The 16,989-nt window shown below is 42.1% G+C and overlaps 1 protein-coding gene across 3 annotated transcripts in view; it reads left to right on the top strand.

The window, feature by feature from the left end:
* Window positions 1-16,989, top strand: part of LOC113957338 (autism susceptibility gene 2 protein-like) — a 400,579-nt gene that overhangs the window by 347,636 nt on the left and 35,954 nt on the right. For 2 of the 3 annotated variants that reach the window (XM_027664720.1, XM_027664722.1), the window contains exon 4: window positions 4,689-4,724. In XM_027664720.1, coding sequence (XP_027520521.1) covers window positions 4,689-4,724 — 36 coding nt within the window. Of the gene's footprint in view, window positions 1-2,115; window positions 2,155-4,688; window positions 4,725-16,989 lie in introns of those variants that run through there. The other variant, XM_027664723.1, reaches the window with a different exon arrangement.

Below are 16,989 nucleotides of genomic sequence, written 5' to 3'. Positions count from 1 at the left end.
CACGTGTGTGCACAGGCACACACCCCTCTGTGAGAGAACATAATTAGCAGAGAATTTGACCTCTGCTAGATTAGGGATAATGATTGCTCGAATGCTCCAGTGCAGGCATGTGGCAGTGCCCTGATGCAGCTCCCCGTTTGAATTTCATAAACCCATGGCTCTCTGCCTTTCTCCCCTTTATAGGTTGGGGTTTTTATGGAATGACAACTTGTTTTTTCTTTTATGGACGGAGGTAGCTCCAGGGGCCTAAAAGAGAAATTGGAGAGCTGCTCCTCCTTTATATATAGGGTGCTGTCGTCAGTTTAATCTCATCAAAATCTTGCCAGTAGTAGAATTCATTTTGTTGAGATCTTGCTTGGAGACAAGATGGCAGTGCTTTCTCTTTTGCTCAGCTTGGAACTCAGTCAACTTGTTTTCCTTATCTTTCTGTACATATTTATTTTTAATTGAGTCTTCCCTCTTTGGAATACTTTTTAGTCATGTTTCACAAAACAGCCAGGAGATTTACTTGAGGAAAACATGAGAATTACATCTAACCTGGATGGCGAATGCACTGAGTATTCAGGGGTTCACCCACCTCTTTGCTGATCAAAAAATCGAAACACCTGATTCCTTTGGTGCACATTCCTAAATCCCTGATCTATCTGATCTCACCCTGCCTGCTGCTTCTGGTGTTGATTGCAGGGTTTCAGTGAGGGGATGAGTAGCAGAAGCCTCTCACATGTGGCCATGGGCTGGGAGGCAGCACATCATCCACTCTTGCTGCACAGCAGAAGTCTGGAGCGCCTGGACTCTGCTTGCTTTGCTGAACAAGGAATCACAAACCAGAAGAAACAGTTGGCACCTTTCTGTCTGGAATGTTTTTCCAATTCCTGAACAGGGAGTGGGACAGGAATCTTTCCATTTGGCCCCTACATGAAAGGTCTCATCCTGGGCTCTCATCCAAGCTGATGCACTCTTCATGAGTGCTTCCCTTTTCCCAGTGGTTTGTGTGCTCCTACTGCCTTGTGGGCTTTGAGAGTAGGTCACAGTGAGGTATCACTGAGGGTGAAGTCCTGAAGTCCCCTGCCCACCAGGTCTGTTACTCTTTGCTTCGTGAAGAAACGTGTCTACACCCCCAGCAGGTTAATCCTGTGGGCAGCTCACAGTTTCAGGCTCAAATATGGGATATTTCCAATTCTCTTGTCTCTCATTCCTCCCACCTGTACAGAGCCCAGAGAAAGACAAACTGAGGGACAGTCTTTGGGTTATGTGCTCTGAAATCCTCAGTGCTGTTCCTTCTCCAGAATGTCACCAGCAATCTTGGCTGTATCCGAAGTGGGATCACACAAGCAGAGCTCTGTGTGTGTTTGTGTGCGTATGCCAGGAGCTGATCAGCTGCAGTGGCTGCTGCTTTGTGTGTGTGTGTTTGCGAGGGGGTGTATGTGTGTGTTTGTGTGTCTAAGGTTGGGTGCTTAAATGCTTTGTTGCATTATGTTAATTCCTCGGCAGTGCAATCAAATTCATGTCGTAATTAAAGCTGTCAGTTGGAAGGCAAGCCAATCGCCAAGAAAACACAGCATAACAAATGAAGTGAAATGATTCTGCGTGTAGCTATACAATGCTTCGCCAGGCATGAAATTAAATAAGTAATTTGATGTTGACATCAGAAATTGAAATGATACCCACTGTTCCTTCATTCAGTCAGACCTGCATAAACAATAGCCAGAACAAATATGTACAACACAGTCTTTCTCCCCACCCAGCTCCCCAAGTAATGCACAATATATATGCAAAATGGGTATAACTGTGCCTTCCAAGACCTCAAGGATGTAATTTTCTTTGGTACACAATAAACTAATGCTTACATGAGGGTTACTACATTTTTGCTTCTGGGCCAAAGTTCTTCTCTTTAAGAAAGGAAGGAAACAAAACAAAAAACAAAACAAAACAAAAAAACCCCAACAAAAACAAACCCAGAATGAAAATAACAAAACCAAAACCATGATAATTTTAAGCAAGCTGATGGGCACCTAATGCAGGCTTCTGCTGCTGGTTGTGTGAATATCAAGTAGTATATCTAATGTCCTATTTTGCAAAGGGTTTCGGAAAGTGAAACCATTACCTCTATTATAGGCACACTTTATATAAGAGATGTAGAACCATCCAGTGCAGGATCACGACTCAGCATGGGCTTGTAAAGATGCTTGTGCAGTTGGTACCCAGGCTGGGCACTGGGTAGTGGGATCCTGTCGCTATTGGGAGTTATCCAGAAGGTGAGAAGTTGTCTCTTGCATAGCCCTCGCTTCAGCCTTTGTGCTCCGTCAACACACAGTTCACACACAGCTGACGTAGTCATCCATGCATGTGCAACACAGTCTTTTGTACTTCAATTAAAAAGAGTTTGCAAACTGTACTCTCCATATGCAGCATGCAATGTGTGAAGGGCTATATTTCCATCCAGCAAACTCAAATTCCCTGGAAATGCACAGTTGTTCAGTGAAAGTCATTTGACTGCTATGTTTCGACTGTCCTCCCATAGCCATTGCAACATTGCTTTTGAAGGAATGAAAATATTCAGTGGGAAATATTTTGTTTGCTTATTCTTTTTTTCTTCCATTTTATTGTTTTGTTTTGATACTTGATCCTTCCAAAACTTGGAATAGAAAGCAGACAAAAATTACACACAGATGCAGAAGGCAAACTTTGGAGCTTTCAGCCAGTAAAGTAAGTTTTAAAAATTGTTAGTGAAAGAGTGGGACTCGCTTGGCATCTGTACATAGCTGAAACAAAAGTGGTTATAATGATTGCACGTGTTGTACTTGTGGGCAGATCTCTCCAGCTTAAATTAAAAGAATGTAAATGGCATGAAGCAGAAAGCAGGATGAGTGAGGAGGAAGGCAGGCTTTGCGGTGTGCTTTGCCAGGAACGTGGATGTGTTTGATACTGGAGTGTGCTGCACTGCACTCACTGCCAGGGGCTGCAGAACTGCAGCCTGGGGGCCACAGGCTCCCAAATCCAGGGCCTGTGGCCCATGGAGGGCACTTCCCATCTGGGAACAGTGGCCAGGCTGGGCAATGACCGGGGCTGTGGTGGTGACCAGGTTATTCCCAGCACAGAGAATGGTCACAGCAACACTGAGGAAAGCAGAGCACTTGTGCTGAGCCCTGGGACCTCATGGCCACTTGTTCCCAGATCTGCAGTACTCATTCTTGAGCAGAGGCACTGTCAGGGGCATTGCCACTGGGCCAGGTGGGCCTTGCTGTGGATGATGGTGGTAGAGAGAACTTGAGGCTCCAGAACAGCAGGAGTGGGTACATGAGGACTTTGGAATTTATTTGTTTCTGTGGAGCTCCCCTTGCATGCTGATAACCAGACCTGTGCACTGCAGATCTGCTGTTGGAGTCCCCTGCAGAAGAGTATCAGAACAGGGATGAAGAGATGCAAATTCTCAGTCTTTCCAGTGGTTTGCCCAGGCTGGTTGGGCCCCTCTGCAGTTCCTGGTTATCCCTGAGCTGTGGCATTACTGAAAATGAGCCTGTGCTGAGGAACAGAAATGAGAATTGAGCTACAGGAGTTACAGACTGGTTGTCTCAGTGCTCACTAGAGAATGGTCCTCTGCTTTTTGCTTCCTTGTCCATCGACTCTCCGGGCAGGAGCACTGGGAACTGTTCACCCACCCTCTAATGGAACAGGCAGTGACCTGGATTAGGACTGAGATGTTTCAGTCTCTCCCCGTGTCTCTAAGAGAACCTGCTGTGTAATCCCCATTGCTTAGATGAAAAACTAATGAAACAAAACCCTTTATCTCCTTAATTCCTGTGAATGTAGAGGTTGTGATCATGCCCCACTTAAACTGAATTTCATGATGGTTTTTTGTTTAAAGCATTTAAACCATTTGATTATTTCCCATGGCAATAATATTGGTTTCACTTATTTTTATGAGTTTGGGTTTTGAAATCTATTTCACACTGTAGATGTTTGCTGCTTGTGGTTTTTCTTTTCTTTCTAAGTCCTTGGTTTGTCAAACAATGTGGACATCCAAATGGGAAATTGTAGTGGCTGCATTCTCGAGAAAACGGCACATTGACTGAAGCGGCTTCTCTGTGCCCACGCGTTCTTTACATTTCAGACTACTAATTATGTTTACAAAATGTCTCATTTTAGAAAAGCACTATGTGTGTACTAACCAGGGCCTTTCGGGAATAAATTGGCAAACAGGTCATACACTGAAAAAGTCATCCAAACCCACCGGGCTTTTTGTTTTGAAGTCAGTCTACTTTTTTTTTTCCTTCTCCCCCTCCCGCCTGCCCCTTTGTGGCCACGAAGCTGAGTAGCTGGAGTCCAGGGCATTGAATGTCAGCATGTCAGGGAGGCTGGTTGATGAGTGTCTGTTTAGTCTCAGTGCAGGGCGAAATGCCATCATTAATTCATTACCCAGCTGCCTGTCAAATAAATTGGCAATTACGTCCACCGCAGAAGCTTGGAATTCAGTAAATAGCACGTTACCATCTCAGAGTCGTTGAGAGATGTAAAGGGAAAAATTAAGCAACAGCGTGTTTGTTTCAGTAGCAGATGACAAGGGGCAGCACATTGGTGCTGTGATGTAGTGATGAAAAGCTTGGAAAGGGCTGGTAATGAGCTGTGTGGATTGGAACGTGTTAAAAACCATCACTGACTTTCCACTTTGTCTTTGTGTTTTATTGCAGAGCTCAGCTCCTTCCAGCTTGGGAACAGGCTACTTTGTAAGTGTATCTCAACTTTCACACATGTGCCTCTGAACAGCATAGCTTCCTCCTCAGACAAAAGTGCCTTAGTGTGTGGGAATGGGACTAACCAACCAACCCACTCTGGCCCACAGCTTAACATACCTTTGTTATTTCTTCCTCCACAAGTGCATTGGAAGTAGGGTTTTGTCATGGTTTTTTGGCCAACACGGTGGCCAGTGTTTTCCTGAACTAATTAATTACTACATAAATTCCAACAGTATTTAATTTACACAATTAGAGCACATAAAATGAACCATGGTCTTACCAGCTCTCTAATCTGAGATGGCAGGATCTTGATTTCCCCTTGTAGCAATTCTTTGCCTCATCTCCTGTGTACCACAGTCCAGAGAACGTGACACAGTGATTTCTACCTGTTGCTTAGAAGCCCCATGTCTCATGTTCACTCTTGGGAAATGCAGCTGTACTTGTATTTATGCCAGATTTACATTTTATGTCCTGAAAAGCGGATCAGGCCCCAGCTGGTTTGAAAATTGATCAGTTTTTTTGGTTTTGTGATTTATTTGCATGCACCTATTGATTTAACAGTCTATATACCTTTCTATCTGTTCATTCCCACATTCATCAATATACCTTTTACTTGCACAAATAAGTTTGGCAGTAAAAAAATGTTTTCCAGTCAATCCAATGTACTGTTTATTTTCTTCCAAGACTTGTATTTAAATTGCTTATACCCTGTTTCACTTGTAACTTATGCTGTGTTCTCAAAGCACGTCTTTTTTGCCTTTATAAAACTGTAAGAGAAGCAGAGCATTATGTATGTCCAAAACCAGGTGGGTAAAATGCAGTGAACCTTGTCCTGTAGCATTGCTCTGTGAGGTTAACAGCATAATCAAAGCCTGTTTCTATCTTTTCATCAGACTCTGGGGAAAATAAAACTGTATGGTATTCAATTACATGATGGAAAAACTTTGTTGCTCTCTTGTCAGATTCCCAGAGAGTAATTTTCTTCTATTAGTACATGGTGAATTTGGTCTTTTGTCACAGGGGTCGATGATCTTGTAAGAAAGTTATGTGATTAGACTGTGTTCATGTGACCTTACCTGTAAAGTATAAAATGCAAGCACAAAAACTGCTTAATACCTGGAGAAGTGCTGTGTCCTGCTGGATTTACCTTGGACTTCTGCACCAACGGAATGTTCATACTGCTGGTGGTGAGGTGTGAAAAGAGCATCACCAATTGAAAAAGCTTTGTGGTCGTTGTTCTAATTATACCAAAGCCCAGATCAGTGTAAGGTAAGTTGTGAAACAGAAAAACAGACTGCTTTCCTTTTTTCAGCACTTTCCCTGGTTTGTGTCACTTGTATTTTTAAGAAGGAGGAGATGAATGGAAAAATGATATCAAATGGCTCAACGTTTATTTTGCATTAAAACTAAAACTCGACTGTCTTCCCATAGTTCAGAGGGAATTGCTTTCCTTTGTCTGGGAAAATTCAAATCATATGAACATTTATAGACATGCTCTGGAATGGGACAAATATAATATGGGCTGAAGGGCTGTAACATATATCTATATATAAATATATAAATAAGCCTTGTTCTCCTTACAGCGAGAGCTGAATATGCATGGTTTGAGAGCAGTGCTCAGCTTCATCTTTAGGCAGCAGAGGTAACAGAAGACAAGCCATCTGCTGTTCCCTGCACCATACTGTCTGTGGGTTGGTCCAGTAAAGTGAAAATCTGGAAGGTGTCAACATCCCCTATGCTCCAACGGAGGGCTTGAAAGTTTCCAGTTCTCCTGAGTGAGGGATTTAGTAACAAGAAGAAGCTTGACATCTTCTAGGGCCAATGTATTGGCACTTCAAATCATTCTGATTTGGATCTGTGTTGGTGGGGGAGACATCCCTTGTTAGGTGCCATTAATACATTTAACTGTGCTGTTTCTTGTCTTTAGTCACACTGTTAAGATTTCTTTAACTTTCTTTTTATTTTCTTCTCTAATAGCCAAGGAGGTAGAAAATACTCTTCAGCTTCTATCTTAAAGTTGTTTTTACACTTACATGGAGGGTTTTTTCCTCCCTTTTCACTTTGGAAAATTGTTTTTAGGATTATCTTGCTTATTGTTTTAAAGAAGTCAGTACCCTTATTAACTTACATGGGGCAAATAAAACCCAGATGTGTTTTACAGTACCAGACAATGAGAAAAATGCTCCAGAATGATCCAACTAGCATGTGTTTCTGATAAATGTAATTATTGTATTATCAAAGTGCAAAAGAATATGCACTTGAATTGTCTTTATTTTTCCAAAGCTTTTAACTAGAAAAGACTGTTAGTTTTTGTGTTTAGTGTTAACCCAGAACATCAAAACAAGGGTCACTGGTCTCAAAGAAAGTAAAAATAACTTCTAGTTTAATAGATAATAACAAAGCTTTTGCCTTTGGAAATTATTCCATATGTGATATACATTGGATATGAAATATTATGTAATGCAGCTCACCCAAGGAAACATAGGAACCAGGTAAGTTAAAATGCACTGATGGACATCTACTGCATATGGAAGCAGGTTTTATTCAGAAATGAATGAACATTGAGGTACAGATTAGGTAACATTTATTTGCTGTTTAAATCCAAGTATTCATGGAGTCTTTGTGTGTTTAGGCCATGCTACATAGCATAGAGATAATATTTGTTCAACTTGGAATCTCCTTTGAGAACCATGCTTTTGCCAGGCACTCAGGTTTGATGGGTGGTGGGTCATGTGTCTGCAATGTTTGTGGATGCTCTGCATGCTACAGCAAAGCCGAAATGACTTTTAGATCCTGATATTCTACAGAAAGTCTCCTGAGATCACGGAGTGTCTAGGAAACATTTATAAAGCTGACACTTCCCAGTAACACAAAATCGTTTCTGTAATATCTCTATGATAGCTCCATCCTAGGAATTCATTATGCACTTTCAGTAGTGGTGAAGGCTGAAATCTTACCTGATTATATACAATAAGTAGGTAAATTTCTGAATGGCAAAGTTGGAGAGCGAATTCTGTTCATGTTGGCTCTGTGTTAGTGCTCCTTGAAAAGCAATAGGTAAAGTTAAAATGCTCGTGCTCTGGGGAGGGCATTGCCACAGCCTGCTTTGACACCCCACCTTCCCCAGGAAGGCAATGGAGAGGGTTGGGAATCTCCATCAGGTGATTCAGCCTAACCCACCCCCAGCTGGGGTGATGGGACTGCCACTGATTAAACAGACTTTGTAATGAGATGCCTTCAGCAAAGGGGCCAGGGGAGTGACCACTGATGGAGTGTTAACAGTACAGGGCTGTCAGGGAGTTCTAAATACCCCAACAAGTTTGGTCTTCAGTTAGGAACCACTCTCTTTTACTTTTTTCACAAATGTTGGTGTGTTCAGCAGATTTTGTTGAATAGACATTTTTGTTCTTGTTGGAATCTGCTTCCTCTGTCTTAGTGCTCCTTGTCAGAGGAGACACTTTCCCATCCTTTTTGCATATTATTAGATCAATAGTCAGAAAGAAGAGACATAGGTAAAAGTCATTCTGATTCTCCCATGTCAGGCCTCCAGGCAGTCTTTTGCCTGTCCTGAGTTTCCTCTTCCCAAGCCACCTGTGTTACAGGACTCCAACTGGCCTGACTTTACTGTTTGCTGTGGGGTCGGGCCAGTCTATGATTGGTGTATATGAAAAAAATATCTAGACGTGCTGTTAATATTGGTGTGCCCTAAGAAATCATAACTGAATGCTTCCTGGGAAATCTCCTCGTTGTCTTTGATATTTTTTGCATTGTAAATTGTCATTGTCTCTCATCAAAGACAGACTAAAAGGTAGATTATGTCTCATCAAGAAGTCAAAACAGACAATTGGAAATTAGAAGTTAGAATTTTAGAAAAAATCACAACCTTTTTAACTTTAAAGGAAAAGCTATTTGAATTATGTGAGTTTTTAATGTTGTCCAGCTGCTTTAAGATTTCTGGGGGTTGAAATGTTTTAGAATATGATTGGAATTTGTACAACAGTAAAGCTTTTTCTCTTATCTGGTTTTGAAGAATGATTTTTGCTCATTTATGTATCTTCCATCCAGCCAAATTCACATGAAGAGATACAGTGGTTCACTGGTATGCAACACAAAAAAGAGAAGAAATCAAAACCTAAATGACTGAATGTTTTCCTTCTAAACAACAAACCCAATTCTGAAGACTGTCAAGTTCTTTGTAATTGCACAGTTTCCATGTTTATGGCAACTTATCTCCATTTCCTGCACAGATCTGCTTCTTGAGTCTTTGTGGCAATTTCTGAGGGTTTTCTGTTCCTTTTTTTAATGCTTATTTTTGGTTAGCAGGTGCTGCTTTTTTTTTTTTCCCTCCCCTAAATGCAGGGAGTTTGTGGATTTTTCAAAACTAGATAAAATTCGTTAATAAGCAGGCAATGGAAATAATATTTGGAAGGCAGAATAAAGCTCCTGTGACCCTTCTCTTCCAAACAATGCTCTTGCTCAACCTTAAAAAAAGAAAGAAAAGCTAAACCTGTGCTTTGCACATGGGCTGGTGACTCAGACAAACATAAATCGTGCCCGTATTCCCAAGGGCTCTCACTAATCAGCTGTGCTCTCCAGCCTGGCCCTGGGTGGGTTCAGTTCAGCAGATGTTTGTGTGGTTACAGCAGGCCACTGGGACACTCTGGGCTGTGCAGTGTTGCATTACATTACTCAGAGCTCTAAAAACTCATCCCAAGGAGAATAAGGGGAGCACCAGTGGTGTTTAGTATGGAAATGATGGAAAACCAGTCTTTGGCCTAGATAAGGCCAGATATTGCCCTGTGCAATAGGGGTGTTTTCATCTGAGACATTGTCTTACAGAACAAATGTGGAATTACTTACACCAGCACATTCAGAGAGGAGATTTTCCCTCCTTGCCTGGTCCATGTGCCCTGGCAGTGATCCTGAGGAGCCTGTGCTTTGTTCCTTGGGGCAGTCAGATTTGTGGTGCTGTTGCCTCTCCAAGGGGAGAGTGTGTTAAGAGATTCCACTTTAGAACAGTCCAGTAGGGACCCATCGGCTCCCACAGGAGAGAAACAGATTAGATCAAAAGTATCATTTGGAAGAGGTTTAATAAATCCAAGCAGCTAATGCTGCAGAAGGGATGTGGTGCTGTGCTCCACATCATGTACACAATGGTGTTGGTAAACAAAGAACTGTTGTTCTTGCAAGTAGATTAAGCTGCTCAGTTATTTTTAGTGCATTTAAATTTATTTTGCTTATGTAAAAGTGTGTATCCCTCTGAAATACTGTGGGTCTACAAAGGCTGTTGGGATGGCACCACACCATAAACTGTCATGTCCCCTGTAACCAGAGTTGAAAGACAATCCTTGTTATCCTGTGTTTGGCACTATAAATCATTGTTAACGAATCCTAATTTGCTTAGTCGGGTAATGAATGATCTCCAATTTTCTCACTGTAATTAGTTTTACCAACTATTATTGTGAAGGGTATATTGAAATCCATTTTAGCTGCACTTTAAATTCTCCACGTGCCCATTCTTTGCAGAAGTGAAGCTGACAACAGAGGTTATGAATTTTCTGATAGTAATTCAGATTCAAGAAAAGTGGACAAGATCCCCAGTAGAAATCTCTCTGTGGGCTGTAATTACTCATTAGTGTTTGCAGCCCTCCTTGGAGCAGATTTGGTGTGGTGCAATGAGACCAGGAAACCTGGTGTTTCTTCATCTGAAATCTTTTAGGTTGTGTTTTGTTTTCCAGGAGACATTGAAAATGCAGTTTATTGTACCAGCTGCTGTAAGGGAGGCATCATCAATGCCAACTAAATACATTGCCATGTAATAAAATCTACCCCAGGCCTATTAATTTTTGCATTTATAAACTATAGTGCTGTTCCTAGGGAGAACTGAAACTCATTAAAGAGTTTGCAAACAACATGACTAGCAAAGCAAGAAGAGCAAGAGCAGGAGTGTGGATATTTCTAGCATCCTGCTAATCACAATAAGAATAGTTGGAGCAAAACAACTGATGTTGGAGAAGAAAACTGTATTTCACATATTATTAACTCAGTATTTGAGGAAGGTTTAGGCAAGCAGAGTAAATGACCTGAGCTGGGATTTGCTCAGGATAGGTCTCTACTTGGATCATTTTGAACAGGGATGGTGAGGGTCAGTTATTTTGGCAGCCCTTCAGAGGGGTGTTTCCTCACACACTGAAGAACCCTGCCCTGATGCATTTTTGAATAACATGCTTGGATTTTAAAATATTAATCCTTACACTTCTTCTTTGAATTGTTTGAAACTATGTTGTCCACATCTTAAAGAAGGAGAGCAGAGCACCACAGCAGCTTCCTACCCAACTAAGCAGGAGTGAGATCAAATTTCAGAACTTCTGGTCTTTCAAGTGTGTCCCCTCATTGCTGAAGCACAGATTTTCACCCTCTGTCTCAACACTGAAATTTCTTTAATCACTTTTATTTCTTTGGGACAGCTCCCAGATACATTTGGTGATTCAGGAGACAATATCCCCAAGCAGTGCTGAGCTAAAATGTGCTTGTTCCTTGTCCAAGCTAAGTCCTGCTGTAGCTCTCAGAATTGAGCAGTTCTGTGCTGTCTGTAATAGCTTGGCCTCAGTTTTGCCCTTCTGTCATTCCACTGGGGATTTTTTTTCTGGCATGGTGTTATATTTGCTCTTGCCTTTCTTTCACCAAGTATTTTCAGCTTGTTGGTCCCTTTTCCTTCTGCTTCTGTGTGTGGTTCTCCATGTACCTTGCTGGAGGCATCTGTTTCCCAAGGATAACAAGTGTGATGAATGGAGACAGCATGAATAAAGAAAGGGAGAAAGGAAGGAAATAAGACATTTTATGTATTTGGAGGGGTGATATAAAGCTCTGTTATTTGTCAGAAGGGTCTCCAACTTTTGTTACTGGTGGAAAGGGAGATGTTGAATGTGGTTGTTAGCTTCGTTTACAGTTTAAAATCCTGGAGACACACTCAGTTCATATTTTTGATGGCATTTCAGGTGAACTTCCTTAATAAGTTTTTTCCAGCAAAAATCAATTTAGAAAAATCAAGACATTATCATTTATAAGCAAGTTTTTAATTATATAATTTCTTCTTCTGGACATTATAAGATTTCTGTAAGTAGCAGATAGATTTAAGATTTGCTGTCACTCTAAGTTTGGTCTCTAATGGCCCACGTTACTTGTGGCTCATGTTTTGCTCATCAGCTCTTGCAAAGCAAAATAATTATTTTTTGTGTTTCCCCCTCTTTGTGGTAACATGTGACAGGAATTGCAGATGTGAACCTGAATAATAAAGGATTGCTTCACTGATTGCTAAACATGCATTATGGTGCTTTTAAACTCATTTCAGGTCATCGTACAGCGAATTAGTTTGATTGCAAGCAGTTAAGCTGTCACACACAGAGCCTTCATCTTCCAAGGGTCTCAGTTTCGTATCATTGGAAGAGAATCCTCAATAGCACTGGCTGTATTGGGTGTTTAATATTTGGGAGCAAAGACAGTGGTGGGTCTCTAGAGGAGATTCTACATCATTTTATGGAAAGCAAAGGGATATGCAGTCCCTGAGGGAGTGCTTCAGTGAGTCCTGGCTTTGTTCATGTCTAAAGGGGGGGGCTGACCACATTCTCTACAACACAAGAGCCAGTTTGCTCTTTTTTGTTAAGTTTGGAACTTGACGAAATTTGATTGTAGGCCAAGTGGAAAGAGCAACACTGGGCTGTTTCTGATGCAAATTATTCTGATGGTGTTATTGTCTGTGGTGAGATTTTACTCAGAAAAATATAAAATGAACATTTTCACATGTGTGCTGTTAAAATAACGGGGACACCTTGCGAGATCTCTGCGTGGCATAACACAAGAATTTGTAGGCCAGCACACTCATGCAGAAAAGGGTTAGGCAAAAAGCATTATGGCAGAAAGGAGTTAAAAGGATAAAGTCTGGTGATCTCCCTGAAGAAGGGGTTTGAGGTACTTGTTTGGGTGGGTGCTGTGTGGAGATGGTGTGAAGCTCATCCTGTGCCCCAGCACGGGAGCCCTGGGCTGCTCAGCTCTGCCTGGCAGAGCTGCTGTGCAAACTTGGCCACCTTGGAAACCACCAGCATGGTCATTGGACTGACTGCCAGGATCACTGTGGAGAAGGATAATGGAGAAGCCCCTCAGGAACTAGGAGCATGCACTACAGGTGGATGAATGATGAGAAGCCATATGATGGTATTGCTCTGGTGGGAGCTTCCATAAGCTTTTCATTTTGCCGTTTTCTGAGAAACACCATCTCTCCCTCTCTTATATTTTGGAAGAATACATTTACTGATTTAGGCTGCATCATATTGTTTAATTTTTTTAAACAATGGGTCTTTTTCTCCCGGCAAAAGTTGCAAGTAAGGAAATACTGAGGTAGTTAAGTCAGGAGGAAAACACTCCTGTAATACTGCAGGCACTCAGTTCCCAAACTTGCCCAAAGTATGACTTGTTCTTATGTGAATGAGCAGCGTTAAGGTGAATATTAGGTTATTCTTCTTTTGAGTCCCTTGGAGGGGTAGTAGGCTTGTACCTGGAGCAGAGAACACATCTCCTGATTGCAAGAATTAAGGCTGAATTTCACAGAAAAGAGTCCAATCCTCTTTCTCAGCCTTTTATGTCAGAACTCAAAATTGCTGTCTGATAAAATGTAGGACACCAGATTGAATTACTTCATTGAACCACTGCTGTCCCCTGTTAATGGTAATTGCACGGATATAGCGGTCTTTCTTGGCAACATCTCAGATATTTACCTCCCACTGTTTTTCAATTCAAACCTTTGATGAAAATATTCCCAGTACTTCTTTAAAGCAGACACCCAACTGTCTTTCTTGACAAAGGCAAGGTCTTTAAATCAGATCCTGACAATTTGTGACACAGCAGTCTATCTAAATCACCTTTTACCTATGTCTCTGTGTCATTTCCTGGAAAAAAAAATGTCCATCAGAGGAAGGTTGCTGAGGGCTTGGTGCTCAGAGAGTCTGTGTGTGTGGCAGCACCGAGCTGGAAGATTTGTGTGTTTGTTTCAGTGGAAGTAATTAGCTGAAGGCTTGAACAGTTGCAATGCTGTAATGGTTCGTTATAAATATTGGGGAGCACTTTGTCTGTAAGAAAAAGATTATTAGGTTATTGCTGTTCCCAGACCCAGTCAAGGGTTTTGATGGCCTTTCCTTTAGCAATGGTAAATCTGTTCTAAAAATAAAAAATAAAAAAAATAGGGCAAATGTTTTCATCTTTGCTCCACCCGAGGGTTAATGTGCATTCAGCTGAAGTAGCTTATTCACCTCCTGAAATCTCATCTCACTTGATGTGGTGAACTCTCCCTCCCACGATGGTTTGGGGCCGTCGTGTCCGTGATGAGCAGCCCTTTGACTTGTGCAGTCAGATCTGGGCACTTTGCATTCCCGAGGAGCTTCCTGGCTGTCTTTGCTGCATGATGGAGGGTGTTCCAGCAGATCTCTTTGCTTTCCTGAGTGTGCTTTTGGGACAAACTCAAGGTTGGCTTATAGTATTAGTGGACTTGGCCATATTGTGTAGCATCACTGTAAAAGGATTTATGGGAAAAATCTGTGAGAATCAGTTGCCTGCAGATGAAGAGAAAGTGATTTCTTGGATATTTGTTATGATTGTTTTAGCTGTTCATTTTATCCAGTGACCTATATAACATTACTCTTCATCACAGAGACAGATGCTTACCTGTGCATTAGTGGAGAGCACTGGGTAAATAGATTTCTAGCTAATACTGTAATAGAACCTCATAATATTAATAGCATTGAGTAATTGCTCCTCCTTAGCAGATAAAAGAGTTTGCTGTTAAATGGCAGAATAGACACCAGTTATAACAAAAGATGGTGAGATAACTTCATTAGCAAAGTGTTAATCTTTGCCAAGGAGGATGTGTCTGTCCGGAATGGTGATGAAAGGTGAGCTTGGAGGGGAAAAAAATGACTGTTGAGTGCATTTGCCAGGCTGGTTCAGAGAGTGAAGTTCATGTTTGGAGTGGGGTGGCACCACTACAGCATATGATGACACTTGTGCCATTTGGAAATGAAAGGAACCTTCCAAATGAAGGGCTGGACTGTTGGGTATGTCAGGGAATGCAAGAGGAATGTGTTGCAGTTTCAAGGAATCATTTCTGACTCCAGGTGTAAAGGGTTTCATGGTGCATAGCTGAAAGAAAAGAGAGGGATTTAAGATATTTAAAGCACTTTAAAAAAATTCTTCCAGAAGAGATGGTCATGCAAGTCTGAATTCCCTCTGTTGTGATAAGAAATGGAGAAGGGAAGAGAGCTGCTGCCTCTTCTGCTCCCATGCTTAACTTTTGGCTTCTGAAGATGGAAGTAACCAACTTCAGACAAACAGTATAATGGCATTGCCACACTTATGGGTCTCCACGTTCTTCCTTCTTTCCTTTGAAGAAATATTACATTAAATGTAATAATTGAAGTATTTGTCTACTGTACTTTTGCACAGCATCAGTAGCCCCAGAAACTTTCCAACTGAAGCCCCTGTTTCTGTAGACAATCACATGCAGAGGCTGGAGAATTGGCAGCACAGAGATGCTGGAAAAGGAATGTGTGTTGGGGCTCTCTGAAAGGCCTTGATGCTGGATAGTCCATCTGCAGAGAGATCCCTCACACCTGGTGGTAAGCCACGCTCCTCTTCTCTTTTCCTGCCTCCTCTGCAGTGCTGACATCTGCTTTGCAGGGTTGTTTCCACCTTGGAGTGGCAGCTGTGTCAGGGGGGACGTGCTCTCCCTGCAGAGAACGGAAGCACAAGCAAACCTGCCCCCCATGCTGGCACCTCCATCCAGGCACCTCTGGAAGCACTGTGTCTTCTGCTGTGTGCTTGGAGCTGCCAGCTTGGAAGAGGCAGCCCCGAAGCCTGGGATGCTGTTAAACACCACTGAGGACTTGTTTGCTCCCTCCCCTCCCCCCCTTCCCTGCTGAACACAAACTGTGAGAAGTCCAAGAGCTGCTGTGGTGCCAACAAGAGCAAAATTACTTACAGCTGGTGAGTGCCACCTGCTCCTGCCCAACTTCAGCCAAAACAGTTTCCTCCCCGGAGTGCCCTGGAGTGGGGAATCCAAAAGCTGTTCAGAGCAGGCAATATTTAGTGTGAATGGGGAAGAGACATTGCAATTCTTGCTTGAGAGCAGAGTGTGTTACGCAGGAGGTCTTGAGTACTAATGTCTGTGTCTCCTTTCCCTTTCCAAGCTCCCTCAATTTACCCCTTCTGCATTCTTCCAGTATGTTGCTTATGAATATTAATTCAGCTCCTCTCCCACTATATGCCAGCCTTTTTTCCTATCCAAGCTAATGCAAATTTAATGTTGCTAAAAAAAAAAAAGGCCTGCAAATGATAGTGGGAGCAGAGTGTCTTCCTTGCTCTCTGATGTATTAATGCAATGGCACCTGGTGTGACACTGCATTTTCTCCTGTGGTAGAAGCACTCCTCGACCCTGAGAGAGAACAAGAACACACTTTCTCATGATTCCCACTCTAATAACCTTCCTCATTCATCCCTACCATCATTCATTTCCCCAGTGTCTCCCAGCAGTTTGCAGATATTTTTATGGTTTTGGTTTACTAAGTACATCTTGCTTACTTAAATTGCCTGTGGTATAGAAACAGTAAACAAAAGGCTGGCATCATTATGAATTCATAGCAAGAGGCCACTTGACAGCCCTCTGAGCACCACATTCTTTCTTACATAGTACTTCATCAGTTCAAAGGACTTTGTTCTGATTGAATCAGTAGAAATTTTGTTCTTTTTAACTAGAAAATCATATCCCAATGTCTACATTCATTTATTTAAAGGAAGGATTTGAAGAAGGCTTGTCGTTGAGTTGACCTTATCAAGTTTGTGCCTGTCTTTAGGCTTAGGAGCTCACTTGCTCAGGTACCACTCAGAGTCAAAGCCTAAGTTTAATTTTGTTGGTTTTATCATCATTAGCCATTGATTGCTCCTTGCTTTCATGAATGGAGGCCTCCCCCTGATGTTGGCAATGAATATGTATGGGAACAACTGGAACACAGGGTGTTTGAGGAGTGGTAATCCCTAGGAATTCCACCAACAACCTGTTCTGTTTCTCCCAGCGTTTTCTTCCTCATTCCACAGTGCCAGGAAATTTGTGGCTTCTGACACAGGACACCCCTTTGGAGGAACTAATCCTTTCCTTTCCCTGCACACCCCAGAGGAATGCAAATGCTTGTTCCCTGGAAAAGGATGATTGTGC

The sequence above is a fragment of the Corapipo altera genome, unplaced genomic scaffold (genome assembly GCF_003945725.1).
Source record: "Corapipo altera isolate COAL_440 unplaced genomic scaffold, ASM394572v1 105, whole genome shotgun sequence".
Lineage (NCBI taxonomy): Eukaryota > Metazoa > Chordata > Aves > Passeriformes > Pipridae > Corapipo > Corapipo altera.
Note: the sequence above shows the minus strand (reverse complement) of the source record. Positions and strands in the feature narration are given on the sequence as shown.